The sequence below is a fragment of the Megalops cyprinoides genome, chromosome 7 (genome assembly GCF_013368585.1).
Source record: "Megalops cyprinoides isolate fMegCyp1 chromosome 7, fMegCyp1.pri, whole genome shotgun sequence".
Classification (NCBI taxonomy): domain Eukaryota; kingdom Metazoa; phylum Chordata; class Actinopteri; order Elopiformes; family Megalopidae; genus Megalops; species Megalops cyprinoides.
The window spans coordinates 23,435,688-23,450,740 of NC_050589.1; the positions used below are offsets into that span (position 1 = coordinate 23,435,688).

General features: G+C 40.7%; 1 protein-coding gene across 1 annotated transcript in view; it reads right to left on the reverse strand.

Moving 5' to 3' along the window:
- plxnd1 (plexin D1) overlaps positions 1-7,600 on the reverse strand; it is a 47,418-nt gene extending 39,818 nt beyond the window's left edge. Inside the window, exons 1-2 of the mRNA XM_036533231.1 lie at positions 6,265-7,600; positions 2-178 (exon numbers count right to left, since the gene is read on the reverse strand). Of these exons, the coding sequence (XP_036389124.1) occupies positions 2-178; positions 6,265-7,488 (1,401 nt within the window). The 5' untranslated portion in view covers positions 7,489-7,600. The remainder of the gene's footprint in view (position 1; positions 179-6,264) is intronic.
- Between the last annotated feature and the right edge of the window lie 7,453 nt (positions 7,601-15,053).

The following is a 15,053-nucleotide window of genomic DNA, read 5'->3' on the forward strand; positions in this document are numbered from 1 at the left end:
CCTTGCGCAGTCGGCCACTGGTGGTGCCCAGAAATACCACGGTGTGATGGTGTACACTGTCCACGGCCACCGAACTGAGCCCCACAGCCTCAAAGAGCGGGGCCGCCCGTAGAGGCTTACGCAGGGCCAGTGGGTGCTGCAGGTGGGCAGCCCCGCAGTCCAGCTGCTCTGGCTGCAACTGTACAGGAAATAAAAGAGGACTGTGGGTGGAAAAGAAAAAAGAACCAACCAAAAAAAATTCTCTCATCATTTAAAACTTTAAAGTTGCAAGACACAGAATAAAAACCTGGGTTGAAAAAGAATGACACTAGTATTTTAAATTAAAAAAGAAAGCAAAAGGTACCCACAGGTAAAGGTATATTTGACAGCTTGATTACACACACATGGCAATCAAGGTTTTGGTTGAAGGGTCTTCTTCAGAGTGCATGTAGGGAAACATGGCAGGCTGTGTTACAGAGCACCATGCTGTGCAGATTCATCTGTACATCAACTACATGGCCAATCCTATTCACTGTGCACTCTGTATCATCTAATTCATACAACCACGAAGATCAGTGAAGTCACAGTTTTGGGCAGCATGATGTTCTCCAACATAATATTATCTTGCATGATCTATCACACTCGCAGCTTTCAGGTGGAAGAATATATTAGGATCTAGCAGACAGGCGTAAGCGTGAATGCAAAAGTAATTTGCATGTGTATCTTGCCAGCCCACACCTTTTAAGACCACCGCAACAGTCCGTCTCTTCTGGCTGCAAATGGATTCTCGAAATTCACATGACAGTACTTCCGTCACAGACAAAAGAACACTTCCTTTGCCAACTGCATCAGCTTGTTTAGCATGTCACCATTGGAAACAAAGAAGCAATGTCACAGAACTGTCCACTGAAGCCGTTATAAGTGAAAGTTGAGAATGTATCACCATTCGAAAAACAACTGTATTAGGGACATAGCTTGTGTTTCCACCCAACTTTCTTGTTAAGACATGTATGTCTGCCCGGATGGGTAGGGGCAGCAAGGCTCAAATATGAAATTTTTTAGTCACTCACCACAGAAGACTGTCACCTTTCACATAAAACAATACCCTGATGATTAAAAACGGCCACAGATGATGATTAGAACATGAAATGAATGTGGTGCCCACAGCTGATTTGATTTAGGTGAATATCATTCTTCGCCTTGATTGCATTTGTTGTCTACATTGGTAAATGCCAAAACTGGCAAAACCCCACGCTGCTGCTAACCATGTTGACAGCTGACTTCTCTGTCCTGTTCCTTATCAGACTGTTGCCTCTGGGTCAGTGGATTTTTCCTGCGCATGGATCATCCTCACCAGTGACGAAAGTGTCACTTCAATCTTAACTACGATGTAAAACCGAGATTCATCTATAAAGTGAAAAAAAAGTTCACACCTGTCTGCTTAGTAATCAGTACAACCACCACACAGCAACTACAGTCACCAGTTGTCCAAAGGAACCCTTGCCAGCCTGACCAAACTGTGAAGACACAATTTATCAATGTTGTCAGGCAAAAGAGCAAGTGATTCACATGTAATCTTTACATTGTTTACCATATTTGGAAAAGTCAAAGACTAGTAAAGTTTAAAATACTCAAATTTAATTATCATGAGGAACATGTGCCAAACATGATTTGGAAACACATCAATAACTGCAGACGCCTCACACATTGAGTGCCAAAACTCACACATTGGAATTGTGCCTCATGCTCTTACTATCACGTATCAGAACATAGAAGGGTTTGTTTAAATTTCTTAATTCACATCATTTGTCATTCGCAAGTATCATTTATGTGGTATAAATTTTCTGTTGGCTACAATAATTCAGTGTAAACAATCTAAATTCTCAAGAGACTTTGATAAGTTACTTTGATAAGCTTTGTTGTGTAAAGAGTGAAATACAGGCTTGCCTGGATGGCCACTGCTGCCTTGAAAAGCCAACTTTTGAGGCCATTGAGGGTTTTGCCTCAGTGGAACGTGCTGGAAGTTTTTCAGAACACACCGGTGGTAGAAGCAAGCTTCGCCCATCCAGGTAGACCACTTCAATCATCCTCAATAATATAATACAATAATATCATCCAAGAATTGATGATGCTATTGTATCTGGGATGCAAATCTTGACAAATGACCCTTTAGTAATGTCAGGTGGCACACACTATGTTGAAATGTGACATGGGTAAAGCTTCCTACATGGTGCGCAATGAGACCACAACATGATTTCTCAGGGATCAAGTAAGAGGAGTTCCTGTGAGCAATAGCGATCATATTCTATCCATTAAATGATCTTTTTAACCCATCGCAAAACTGCAAGACATCCCACTGATACAAGAGTCTCTGCACAATAACGTACCAACAAAATCAAAGGTGGTATTTTTTAAATATTCATAAACATATATTTCAAAAATTTTCTGAATTCATACACATGCATTCACAAACAGCATTAAAAGCAACTAATGCATCAGACCAAGAACAGCAGTATCACGACTGCATCTTACATCAATCAAATGACGATATCTTCGTAGGCAAAATGGCAACCCACCCCTCAATTTTCGATTAGGCATATCTGAAGGATAATTTATGATATGAATCAGAAAATGTGTATATACTTGAGCTGGCATATTATAACTGTATGAGAAAATCTGAGAGCAATACCACAGTCATGCCAGAATTTCACATGGAGTGGCCCATACAGAGGAATATGGTGACTGGAATTAGAGAATGTTGGTTATATGACTGCCCTAATGGGTAGATGTGGTACTTAATTAGTTGTACTAAAGCAGTTCATTGTTTGAATAATTAGGTTGTGAACAGATGTTCTGATGAGCAAATATATGAAGGTGTGACAATGTTTCTTCCTTCCCTAGAAGCAGCCTGAGGAAAATGACATGTTTTAGTGTAATGTTTAATGTTATAAAACACAGAAGCATAAAGCAAAACTGGTGCAGCTTCTTTACTTTACTTTCTTGACATGACAGGGAGGCCTGAATTCGATCAACATTTTTCCTCAACTTTGACTCTCAATTAAAAGCAGTAGTTACTATTTTCTTCACTAACATTGGCCAGCAATCACTGAAATGAAAGAAAAATAACAGCCCATTTGTGCTGAAAAACAGTTACGCTTGCATTCAATGGAAAGTGACAAATGAGGTCAAATGTCGATCCAGGTCTATATTTTTATAACTAATCTGTAATACTATATCATAGGGTGATTGGGGAAATTTACTATATTGATTCAAGTTTGTGGCATGTGGTAGTCCTCTACCACACTACGTAATGGGAAAAAGCAGAAGCAAATCCTCTACAGTGAAGCACATTAAAGCAGAGACTTAAGGCCTCATTGAGGCACAGTTGGGTTGAGTCAGAGGAGAAGGCAGTTTCTCAGCTTTAAGGAGAAGGCCTTGGGAATCTTTTCCCACGAGCTTCCCTCTGCTTTTGACCTCCACACTTATCACAAACTGTGTCTTTGGCTTCTCCTCAGCGGACGGCCCTCAGCCGTGCTGAAAATATCAGATTTTTTTTCAGTCACAGAAGGCTAGCACTGGGAAGTGGAATCCTTTCTTCTCTGGTGGAGCCTGTTTTACCCCATGACAATCACAAACACTTAATCAGAATGGTTATCTGCAGCAAGATGTTGCAAGAAGTGTGTTGGGATATCCGCCATCATGGAAATGCTTCAAAAGCCATATCGCTAATGTAGTCCCAAAGTGCCAGCAGTCCTCTTGAGAAATCCCCCATTTTGATAACATGACAGCAGTCTTAAGATCTTCTTACCCTTGGCAATCTATTAAACATGAACACTACTTGTCAATTCTGCTCCTGGGGAGAGGGGGGGGGGGGCTATTCTCTCACAGCAGTCCACACACATATCATCTAATGCAATTCACCTGTTTATCTATGTAAGAAAAACCTTACTATGTAAAAAAGCACAATTTTTCCCCTCTCTGTTTTTAACCGTCTAACATTACAGGGTTAATGAAGTAAATGCAATATAATGTGGCTTCAAGGTACTGTACAGTACAAAACATGATCTGTCTGTAAAGCTGAAACATCAACTTGCACATGTGTGCACACACGCTCATTCAAATCACCCACACTCCTTTCCCCAAAGTCAAAGATGCTTAAAATGACATTTTAGGATCTTTATCAGTGATTTATTCAAATTTCAATGTATTCAAATGTGCGCGCACACACACACACACGTGTATGTATGTAGAGATACAAAAATCTCTGAAATAAATATTTTGCTTACATCACAAGGGTGTTTAGATTGGGGATAGCAAAAAAAGTGCCATATTTCAACACACTGTATTCATGGTTGGCAAGACATAGCCAACCATCAAACAGATTGCATCAATAAATGAGGACTAAATCAGTAAAATCAAATAATTGATGTGACGTGGTACTCTTGCTTGATACCTCTTCGTTTAATTGTCAACTTATATAGAGAAACAACACAAAAGTGCCCAAACAGCTAGAGGAAGTTATATCTTGATAAACCCTATCTTGACTTCTTTTATCTTAACCGTTGAGCTGTTCAGCTTCAATAACTTCTCTAAACCAGTCTCATCTCTCAAACATTATCAACAAAACGCACAGGCTGAGGGGCAGTGATTGACACAAACAGTTCCTGGTTAATGTCACCATGCATGGATAGAAGAGAGGGCATTTTGGGGGAGGTCTCACACTTACACTGGTTGGGATTTGATTTTGTGACTCCAGGAAATTTTGGTTTGCATTTTGATATTTTAAAATAAAATAGCGTGATGGTCGGAAGTATCAAAAGTTACAAGATTCCAGAATCATGTCTCAGCGATATCTACGGATGCAACGCGGACAATCTGCATTTTCAGTGGAAACAAATTACAGTACATCCCTTGTAAAAACAAACGCAATTTTCGGATCCCAGGTTCAAAAAACGAGTTTGTGTATTCGAAACCACAAATATATACGTTCATGTTCACTTGTTTTAAGTCTTCAAATCTGCTAAATTTCAAGGTTGCCAGGATCAATGCGTGTTGATTCTCGAAATGTCATAAAATACTGTTAGCTGGTATATGCTACTCTTAAGATAAACCTTCTGTTTCAATCAGTCATTAATAGCTCAAGTGTCTGCTTAATTCAGAATTCTGAAGCAATACATACAATACATAATTCTGAGGCATTAGCTAGTGCAACTATTAACTTGTTTCAAAAAAATACATGGACTCATAAATTGCTGCCCCATCGCCACGATACTTCATGGGATATATCCTATCTGTTTGAATATTTTGATAAATGCATTGAAAGCCAATGGTAAATGAGCCAATGGCTCTGTATGTGTATTGCAAATATTTTAATTGTAGCCTAGAATTTTTTCTGAAATATTTGGGTCGCCTGCCAGAGCTCACAAAATATGTGACATTTCACAGAATTTATACCGCAGGTAAATCATTAATTAAAAGGCCTTGTTGTTTTAATGTGGGTAAAGGCTAAACCCACTCTGAAACAATAACAGTTTAAACACATTTCATGAATAATGACAATGACGGTTAAAATACTACTCAAGAATCATGTATATATTAATTTCAATGGAATTGCACATCGTTGTGAAAAGAGGAATGGTATGGTTTGCTGCGAATATTTAAGAGACATTTTTATCCTGGGTCAGTTTACAGGGGTCAGGCCAGTGGATGAATATTTATGCTTAAAATTGAATTTTAAGGGCACAGAAGTTGAACTTCGCTCGTTATTAGAAAGCAGGGGACTGGCGCACAGCTGATTTTCACTGGCTCTTGTGTGGTTCCCATAACCTTCGCATGTTTTGGCAGATCCCTTTTGCAATTACAGAGCAGAGCCGACTCGTGGTCGAGACTTCCCGGGCTCTTACAGTGCGATTCATTATCCCTCTGCCTCAGCTGTATTAAATAGGCGCAAAAACGCATTCTCTGTGGATGGGAGTATATCCTGAAAGTCGAAATAACCTGTTCACTGTGTGGCAAAATTACCCACCATATATTCTTTTATTCCAATTCTAAAAATATTCCTCATTCCAACAGACTGCGCTGAAGTGAAACCTTCCTGAACTGCATAGTGCACAGGTATAAATTAAAGATTCTACCTTACTTTGATTAATGTTTTTTTTTAAATAAATATTTATCTCGTGTGATTAAATTTTAAAGAACTAATAATATAAACAATTTTACATAGTAATATAACGTCATGTAATGTAAAGTACATAGCCTATCCAATTTTCTCAGACGTTCACTTACCACTATGTTCCCTTTCTGAATGCACACGGCACCCGAGCCTTGGATAACGCTGTCCAGCACTTGTACATCTCCAGAGCTTGGCGAATTTGAGCAGTTCCTTCTCCCTTGTCTAATCACTTCCTCGATATCGGAAAATTTATAGGCACACAAAGCAGAGTTTTTGTTAGATTTCGCAAAGACTCCGAATAAGTAATGCTCTGGTCCCTGTCCGTCTGCGGTAAATATCTCCGCAGGATAAACTGAAACGAGCCTGTTGTAAATATTCCCATTGGAACCACATTGCAGCCCCATTTGGATATACGATTCAGTAAGTTTTCTGCTCTCTGTGGTCGATTTTCGCGGATTTTCAGTATCCAGACAAATCCTTGCCAGTATGCTATTAGGTTGACTCTCCTTGTGACCCATATTGGCGTCATTGTTAATAGCAATGTAAGAATATGACTTCTGTATAAAGGCATGGACGAAATTTAGCTTGTTTTTTGGCTTCACTTCTTGCTTGATTTTGAAGACGTTGTCCTCTGATGGGTTGATGTCATAAGTGAAAAGCCTTGACAAATCCTTGATGTTTAGGGAGCGAATAGCAAGCTCGGGGGTATTTTCAAATCGTAGGTCTTCCTTACTGTGATTTTTGGGGAAAAACTGGCTTCCCATACCTGTATAGGTTGCTCCTACTAAAAGTCGGGTATTCCCTCCATGACTTCTGAAAATGAGCCCTACCGTTGAGGCGTTGGGGTGATTGGCAGCGATGTTCAGCATGCTGGGAAAAACGGTTTTGGCACCCTGGGGAGGAAACTCAACGGCGATTTCAGAAACGTTCTCCATCTTTCTCAACTCACAGAATCCCTGGTACACGGAGCCGCACGCTACGAGCACCCCCTGCGCCCTGTCCAGCTGCAGGAGCTTGTTGAAGTTGTCGGTGTACGCCTTCGGGTGCTCGCATGTCGCCTGGGGCAGCTGCGGTGCATGGCACAGCGAGTTATCTTTCACCGGACCGGTTGTCTTCTCAACTTCCAGATGTAATGTCCCATTTAGCTGGTAAATTGTGTTAACCGTTGCCAGGTACACTCTTCTGGAAACTTCATCCACAACAAAGTTATTGGTCTGGTTTGGAGACGTGAACGCCTGTTGGATTTGCAGCGCACTGGCGGAGCGCTGATGGATAGTCCAGCGGGTGCCCAAAAACAAGACTCCAAGAAGCAAAACTATTCTTTCCGAAGGAGGCATTTTTCCTTCTGGCTAGATTCAGTGTGTTCTGTGCCGAGGGTTGCATTGAGCAAAGAAAAATATGGTGTTGTTCGCATTACAACAATCCAAGAGGAAACCCTGTTTCCTGCCGAACGCCTTAACACAGAATGACGTGATTAAGAGTCGTGCTTCCTTTTCATAGAGCAGCACCACTGTCGGTGAACGCTCTCCGCTCCACACAGTTCGGATCGCTCGCAGTAGTGCCTTACACTGTACTAACGATTGTATTATTTTTAAAACAGCATTTTCTCTACGTTATTTTGTATCCTTATGAGAGGCCAGAATGGAAATAAATGTTATAATTGTGCTACCTTTGCCATTTTATATAAAACATAACATTACCGCTATTTAACAGCCTAGATACTGTGATTCAGAGCGACTTACACAGTCTACATGTTATCCATTCATACAGTTTGATATTTACCGAGGCAGTTGTGGGTTGTCTAGCTTGCCAACGGGTACAACAGCAGTTCGCCAGCGGGGAATCGAACTGGCAAGCCCTCCTCCTTATCACTATGCTACACGTAGATGTAGCATAGCTACATGTATGAAAGAGAGAGAGAAAGATTTGATATTATACCTTGGATTGTGATATCATTGATATGTATTTATTTGAACAGTAATGCCCTGCTAATTTCACTCCCACGAATACAGTACACAGTATAATCTAATGTGTCTAATAGAACTATTAAGAACTAATATGTGAACATTTGAATACATTTTAATTCCATGCTATTTATAGGCTAATAATCAAGAGGTACCTCTGAGGGGAAAAACGTTGATGATAACAAAGATATCATCCCGCAATTGTCTGGGCTATAGCCTATTGGAAAACATTTAAGACCACTACACGGTGGTAGTGGTGCTTATGTATGCCTTCTGGGAACACTGTTTTTATCTCTTAGATTAGATATGGAGCGATACAGAGGTGTCCCATCTGTGCAAGTAAGTACCGTTAAAAATGCAAACAGATGGATCGAGAGGTAGGCTACATGACACACCTTTCCTGTCTGACATTCATGTCTGTTTAGTGCAGCTTTTAGCATGGTCTGTGTCCCATAAATAGTTAAACATAGCACATGTGTTGCTCTCCGAAATGCACAATCTGGTTAATGATTAGTTGGCACTCTAAAACATATATTTAAAAGGTCACATACACGTTACGAACAGGTTACGGAGCTCAGCTGAACAACCCGTGAGCCAGACAATTAGTCGACCACTGCATAGTAAACCTTGGTCATTCTCCAATTGTTAGGCTTATCTTTAAAAATATTAAGCGAGTAGATTTTTAATCACCACATTCAACGGACCTCATGCATTTCGTAGTTACAATTAAGCGCTACACCCACCGTGTTACAAAAGGATCCAAACGATTTCGTTGTTTCAATAATTTAATGAATGGATTTGTGTACGTTTTAGCTATCCATCAAAAATGTGGAGCAAGACCAGTGCTTTCAAAAAGTCAGTAACGCATTAGCAGTTATGATTTGCATGTCAGTGCCCTCTTTCCGTTAAACCGAATTCGTTCTCAAAACCAGCGGCAACAGGTCCCATAGGAGCATCCACATCACCACTTCAGCCTATTATTCGTACTGATAAGCGCAGACAGAGTCTGTGGGTGTTTATCTTGGCCCACGTCCTCTCGCTGCTAATCGGACAGCGTGGTGGGACAGGAAAGTGCTCTGATAAAGCTCAAACTGATTGATTGCCAGAAATAGAACTCGCACACGCTGAGAGCCCGAGTCGACATACACCACACTTCGCTATCGAGCCACCACAGGAGGGCGGGGGGTTACGGGCCATGGCTGTCAGGGGTCAACGTTCTTAGAGAAGTGTGACGGAGTGCTTCGCTCTGGTCACGCTTGTTGATATACCTGACACCAAACGGAACAGCAAAAATATGTGAATTCATTTAGTGCTAGTCGCCTAATATATACAGGACAGACGCTGACTGTTTGGGGGTCACGACTATCGCATTCGCGGCACCTTATACCTTCCTCGTATTTTCTTTAGAGATTTTTTTTTTGATCTGAGTAAATGGATGTGGTTTGGAACCTGCAGTATTGTACGGTACATGCAGCTCATAACACGCGTCTTTCTCTAATAATAAAATAGGTGTTATTTTAAAACATTTTATATGAAAAAGACAAAAATAAATAGATAAATCCTGAAAGCTCTCTGTAGATACCCGTTATACGGTATATTATGAGTAACTTTTAGTTATTTCTCCTTATTCGGGGTAGCTGATAGGATGACATTACATAAGTCACTTAAGCAGCTGGATTTGTACTGAACCAGTTACAGAGCAAAAAGAACCCGCCCAGCGTAAGATCTCACAATCCTCCAGGGTTCTGTCTGGAGTGCAGCGCTTTAAATGTTATGTCGCATGCCGCCAATTGGGTAAATGTAGAAGAAGGCACAGACAATGCACATGTACGCAGGGCCCCTATGAGTGGATGAATTTTGTGTCACAACTGGATTTAAGTTTGTTGTTTTATTGACGGAGAGCGGCCACTTCCTGTTGCTGTATCCCAAGTGACTGATACGGCAGCTTTTCGTTGTTGTCTCTGAAAACAGTGTCCGTTTATCCACTCCGCTGGGTAGATGAGGGGCCTGGGAGCAAGGATTTGGGCCTTCCCAATCTGTTTCCTCCTTGATAAAACAGAGGCGTTTCAGGATTACTTTGCCAAGGAACCAATCATGTTGTGCCTCTTTTGGAGTTCGGATGCCGCTGATGCCTTCAAACAAACGATTGAACCTGCTACAGTCCTTGTCATTTTTTGTGTCTGTATATTTCTGGGGGGTTTTGTGTACAAGACTGAATATCAGCATTGGCTAACTTTCGTTCATTTCAGTTTGTTTATCTTCATCACATTTTTTTTTTTTTTTTGCTTTTTTTAGACATTGGGGTCACATCTAAATGATTATATCAAACATGTGACTATAGCCGAAACGAGTCAGTTTTAGGTCTCACACAGCCGGATAGTGTTACTAAAAAAAATAAACGTTCGGTTATTTTCATTGAAGGATTTTTTTTCTTTGCAACTTTCAGATATCGTGTACAAATTTTGGTAGGCCTTATTACGTGGCTATATTGTTTTATTGGCATTCAACACAATATTGGAACCCAAATGAACATACAAACACCACAACCTTTCCACAACGTGTGTAATCAAAGAGAACTGACATCAGTTGCATTGTATTATTTCCACTTGTGGTGTCTCTGCTCAAGGTAAAAAGCACTCGGAAACAAATGGCAGCCCAGGCAGAACAGGCACTCACTGAGTTTAAGGCCATATTGTTGCATGACAGCTGAGCATTCATAAGCTGGGTATTTTCCAGTGCAGCGGCATCTGATTGTTCGCTAGGCTCCTCTCAGCCTTGCTCTTGGCTGTGGGAGTGAGAAACTGACTGACAGCATGTTGAGAAAACATTCTGGTGACATATTCTCAACATTACGTCATAAGAATATTATTTGAGCGAAAGTCTAGGCAGACCCGCGGGCAGGGTGGTGTTTTTCCTCAGACAGGCGCTCAGTTCAGTACAGTTCTGAAACCCAGGGACCCTCGTCACATCAATGCCTTTTGTTTGCCTTTCCCACCGGTTTCTCCTGAGCCTAAGCTGGCTAAAAATGAGTGCAGATGCTGAACACAACGTCTTCCTTTTCTTTGTGTACAGCATGCAGGCATCTCTCTCGAGGTCAACAGAACGACACCCACAGGAAACAGTAGGCAGAGTGGAGAAACACTGTTGCTCTGCAGTGTTATTTCAGTTTAGCGATGAACACTGTAATCTGCACCACTTAAGCCATTTAACTACATTGACCCCGAAGGGTAGACCGATATTAAAAACGTTTGCAACATTTCCAAAATTAGTGCACGCCAGCTAAAACGATTTACTTTGTTTACAAGAGCTGAGGGGTGAACTGGAAACAGAGTTTTAACAAAAAAAGTAAATGCATCCAAAAAAGATCCATGAATTGAAAAAGGTGAATGTATCTAAAAAAAGTGTCTTGTGGAAGTTAAAAAAAAAAAAAGTATACCAGACATGAAAAGAGGAAGAGTCTCTGCATGTGTAGTCTGTCAGCCAAAATAAAAGTTTGCTCCAACCACAATATTTTAAGTGCTACCAGCTGATGCAGCACATTACACTCCAATTATGGAATGTAGTTTTATTATTTCACTATTGTGCGTTACGGTTAGTTATATTAAAGAGGTCAATTATCGTGTAATTACCTTACGTCATTTCTGGCAGACATCTTTAAACCCACTATCTTGTAGGCTGACTCTTAAAAGTGGTGTGGAGCTGGCTAGGTTTTTGGTGGTGCTCCTGTAGTGATGTGAATCTGGCTTAAAGGCACCGTAAAGCTGTGCAAAATGTGAATTTAGTGTGAAAGTCTCACAGCGCCAGGGAACCTCAGCATACATTAAAGTGTAAGCACTCACCCGGCACTGTTAAACTTACTTGACCGACATAAATTTTGAACACAAAATCTTGGTTCTCAAAATTGATACAGGACATGAGATGCAGCAATATGTAATAAGTGCTGAGTGTTTTTTTTTGTAGTGTACAATGGAAAAAAGGGAAAATGATAAATATACATGAGGACAACCTAAGGTCAGGCAGCGCTTGATTTGCATGAGTTCAATGAGTGGACTGCACTACCCCGTAGAGCTCTGTGGGAGTTGGGGTCTGACTGAATGCAACAGACTTTGCCTTGAGTTAAAATGGCTCTTCTGTGTGCTATACCATGGTGGGCAGTATGGCATCCGGTCAAGTGAACAGCCTAAGGCTGACTAAATGCTGCTATTATTAAAAGTAATCAATTAAACAATGTTTACAACTGTTTACAAAAGTGATATTTTTCCGAGTGAGACCCAAAATGCTTCAATATAAAGATTTTGAAGTGGAGGGTAGGGTACAGTGGTGCAAAAAGAAGAGAAAGGATGCCACCTAGTGGACAATAAAATATATTCACTCATTCACAAAACGGTTTGCTCATCATACACAAGTGCCATCTGGCATGACAAACTGCTCTTTCAAATAGATACCTGAAATGGCAACTTCACCTCATGCCAGCTCTTTGACTTAGGCTTTCAAAAACAAAAGATATTTTGTCAGGGTGATAGCAATAAGGATATTATTTTGAGACTTGGAAAAATAGTAAAGGCTATCATTTATATTGTGGTGTGAAAAAATGTATGAAATTGCATATAAAATATAACTATTATTCACATTTATGATGTCCCTTCAAATGCAACGAACCCACATACATATAGGGATATCATGTACTCTGAAACAGTGGGGAGGAACATATTAAACCCTGATAATTTAACAGAGATAGTAGAAAGGACTAAACCCTGTAAAATTTAATACAGACAGTGAAGAGGACCGAAATCTGTCAGCTTTAACTGAAACAGTCACAAGACCTGTGCAGTACTAATCTCAGTCACATTTAACTGAGACATTAGGAAAGACTAAACCCCTGTCACTTTTAACTGGCACAGGAGGGCTAAACCCTGTCTCTTTTAAATGGCACAGTGAGGAAAACTAAACCCCAGAGGAGGACATGTGTCTCACAAGTGTAATCTAAAACTGGCACAATGAAAAAGACCATGTGAAGTAACAGCTGAGGTCTTTATTTCGGTTTATTGTACATGAAAACAGCCACGCATCTTGTGACAGACTGGAACAGGACATCAATATAAATCTTCATAAGCTTCCTTTACAATTAGCAGCTTTGACTCTAAAACTAATGTTACTTCCACAAGCGTTTTATTTTATTACCATACTTTCAACCCGTGTTTGTGAGTCAAATAACAGGCGAGATCACTCTCAGGGCTAAAAGAGACACCTACTAATGGTACTGTACCACCTTGCACACAACACACACATGTACAGGACTAGTTTGATTTCCTCAAGTAATACTTACTGAAATCAACACGCCACCACTAGGAGGCTCTCCAAGTTTTGACTTTCCTTGGTTATACAACCTGTCGCGTAAAATACAACAGAAAATGCAGTTTTTGAGACAGTATCTTTTTTGCCTTCTGAGCTATATTTGGTAATACTTAATCCCATTTTTAAAATGATAAAAATACCAAATAACTAGTTATGGGTAATATTTACTTCATGTTTGCACCTCTACAGGTCACAGAGACGGGAACAAAAAATGCAACCACCTCTTAAATAAGAATTCACTCCCTAATTATGCAAGGAGCTCATAATAGTCAAGCTGCCTCACACAATTTCCTCCTCTAAGGTTTCATCCCAAAGAGGAACAGAAGCTGATTACGGTTCATTATTACAGGCAGGTAGGCCACTCTAGCAAAATTACTGTGCAATGAGACAGTCGTTTTCCCGCCTTCTAAAGCACAACAAAAAGAAAACTGTGTCGGGTAAGACATATAGGTGTGCAGGTGTAATGGATTTTATGCACTGTTTGAATGGAAATACCCGTTCCCTCCCCTTTTTGACGAGAATGTGATTTTTGATTTGGCACAAATGGCTGGATGTCACAATTTCTTCTCTCTCACACACATACACACATGAACACCCCTCATGGATCCCCAATCTCCAGGAAACTCTGAACAATCCTAACTGGATTCCAGCTGTTTCAAAGGAGAAGAACCTGGTGCCCTGTTACAATGCAGGAAATGTGGTTCCACTGGACTCATATCGGCCTCTTTACAGGGGTAAGAGACCAACAATGCGGAAGCCTGGATTCATGAGTACTTGCTTTTCCCCCTAAAGACCAATACAAATTCTTACACATTTGAAGGTTGATTGGGGAGCCACAGAGCAGTTTGATATCCCCCCCCACTCTTCACTTGAAACTGGATGCACACCCTTCACACATACTGCCACGCAGGCAATCCTTTAAAACGAGTGCATGTGTTGCTGACAGACTAAAAACAGGTAAAAACAAGTTTTATGTACGTGGATGCTGCTTACATATTTTTTTTGGCAAACGCTGTATATACAGTGATGAACTCACATGCAGGCAGGTGACCTTGTGCAACAATAATGAAATATCTACCATTTTTACACATGATGTAATGGTTTCTTAAAAAAAACAAAAAACAAAAAAAAAGATACTGTCTCAACAGGTAAACCAGGAATGCTCCACTTTATTATTCACACAGTTATAAAAAACACAAAAGGCACTGGAGTTGTTGAGCTGCACATCCCCTGCCCTCACCTGTCCCACACAGTGAGATCACAGCAGGGTCACCGCTCGTCACTAAATAAGCCTGTCACCAGAACCACCAGAAAGGGCAACGGCTACCGCTCGCACGACACTGTGGTGAGGAGGTCAAAACAAAAGAAACCAAACAGTGTCTGGCGTCCATTTTGGAGCTTGTCTCAAAGAGGTTAAAACTAATGGGGGAGATCGCGATCTTTGATTACCAAAGAGGATCAGATGGGGAAAGATTGTGCGGTTAGCACCTTTCCCTACCAAATTATCCTTATTTTCCGCGCTCGGGCCAGACAATATGGCAGTCAATTTCAGGCTTTGAAGTAGTCCGGCACACAAAGGGCAG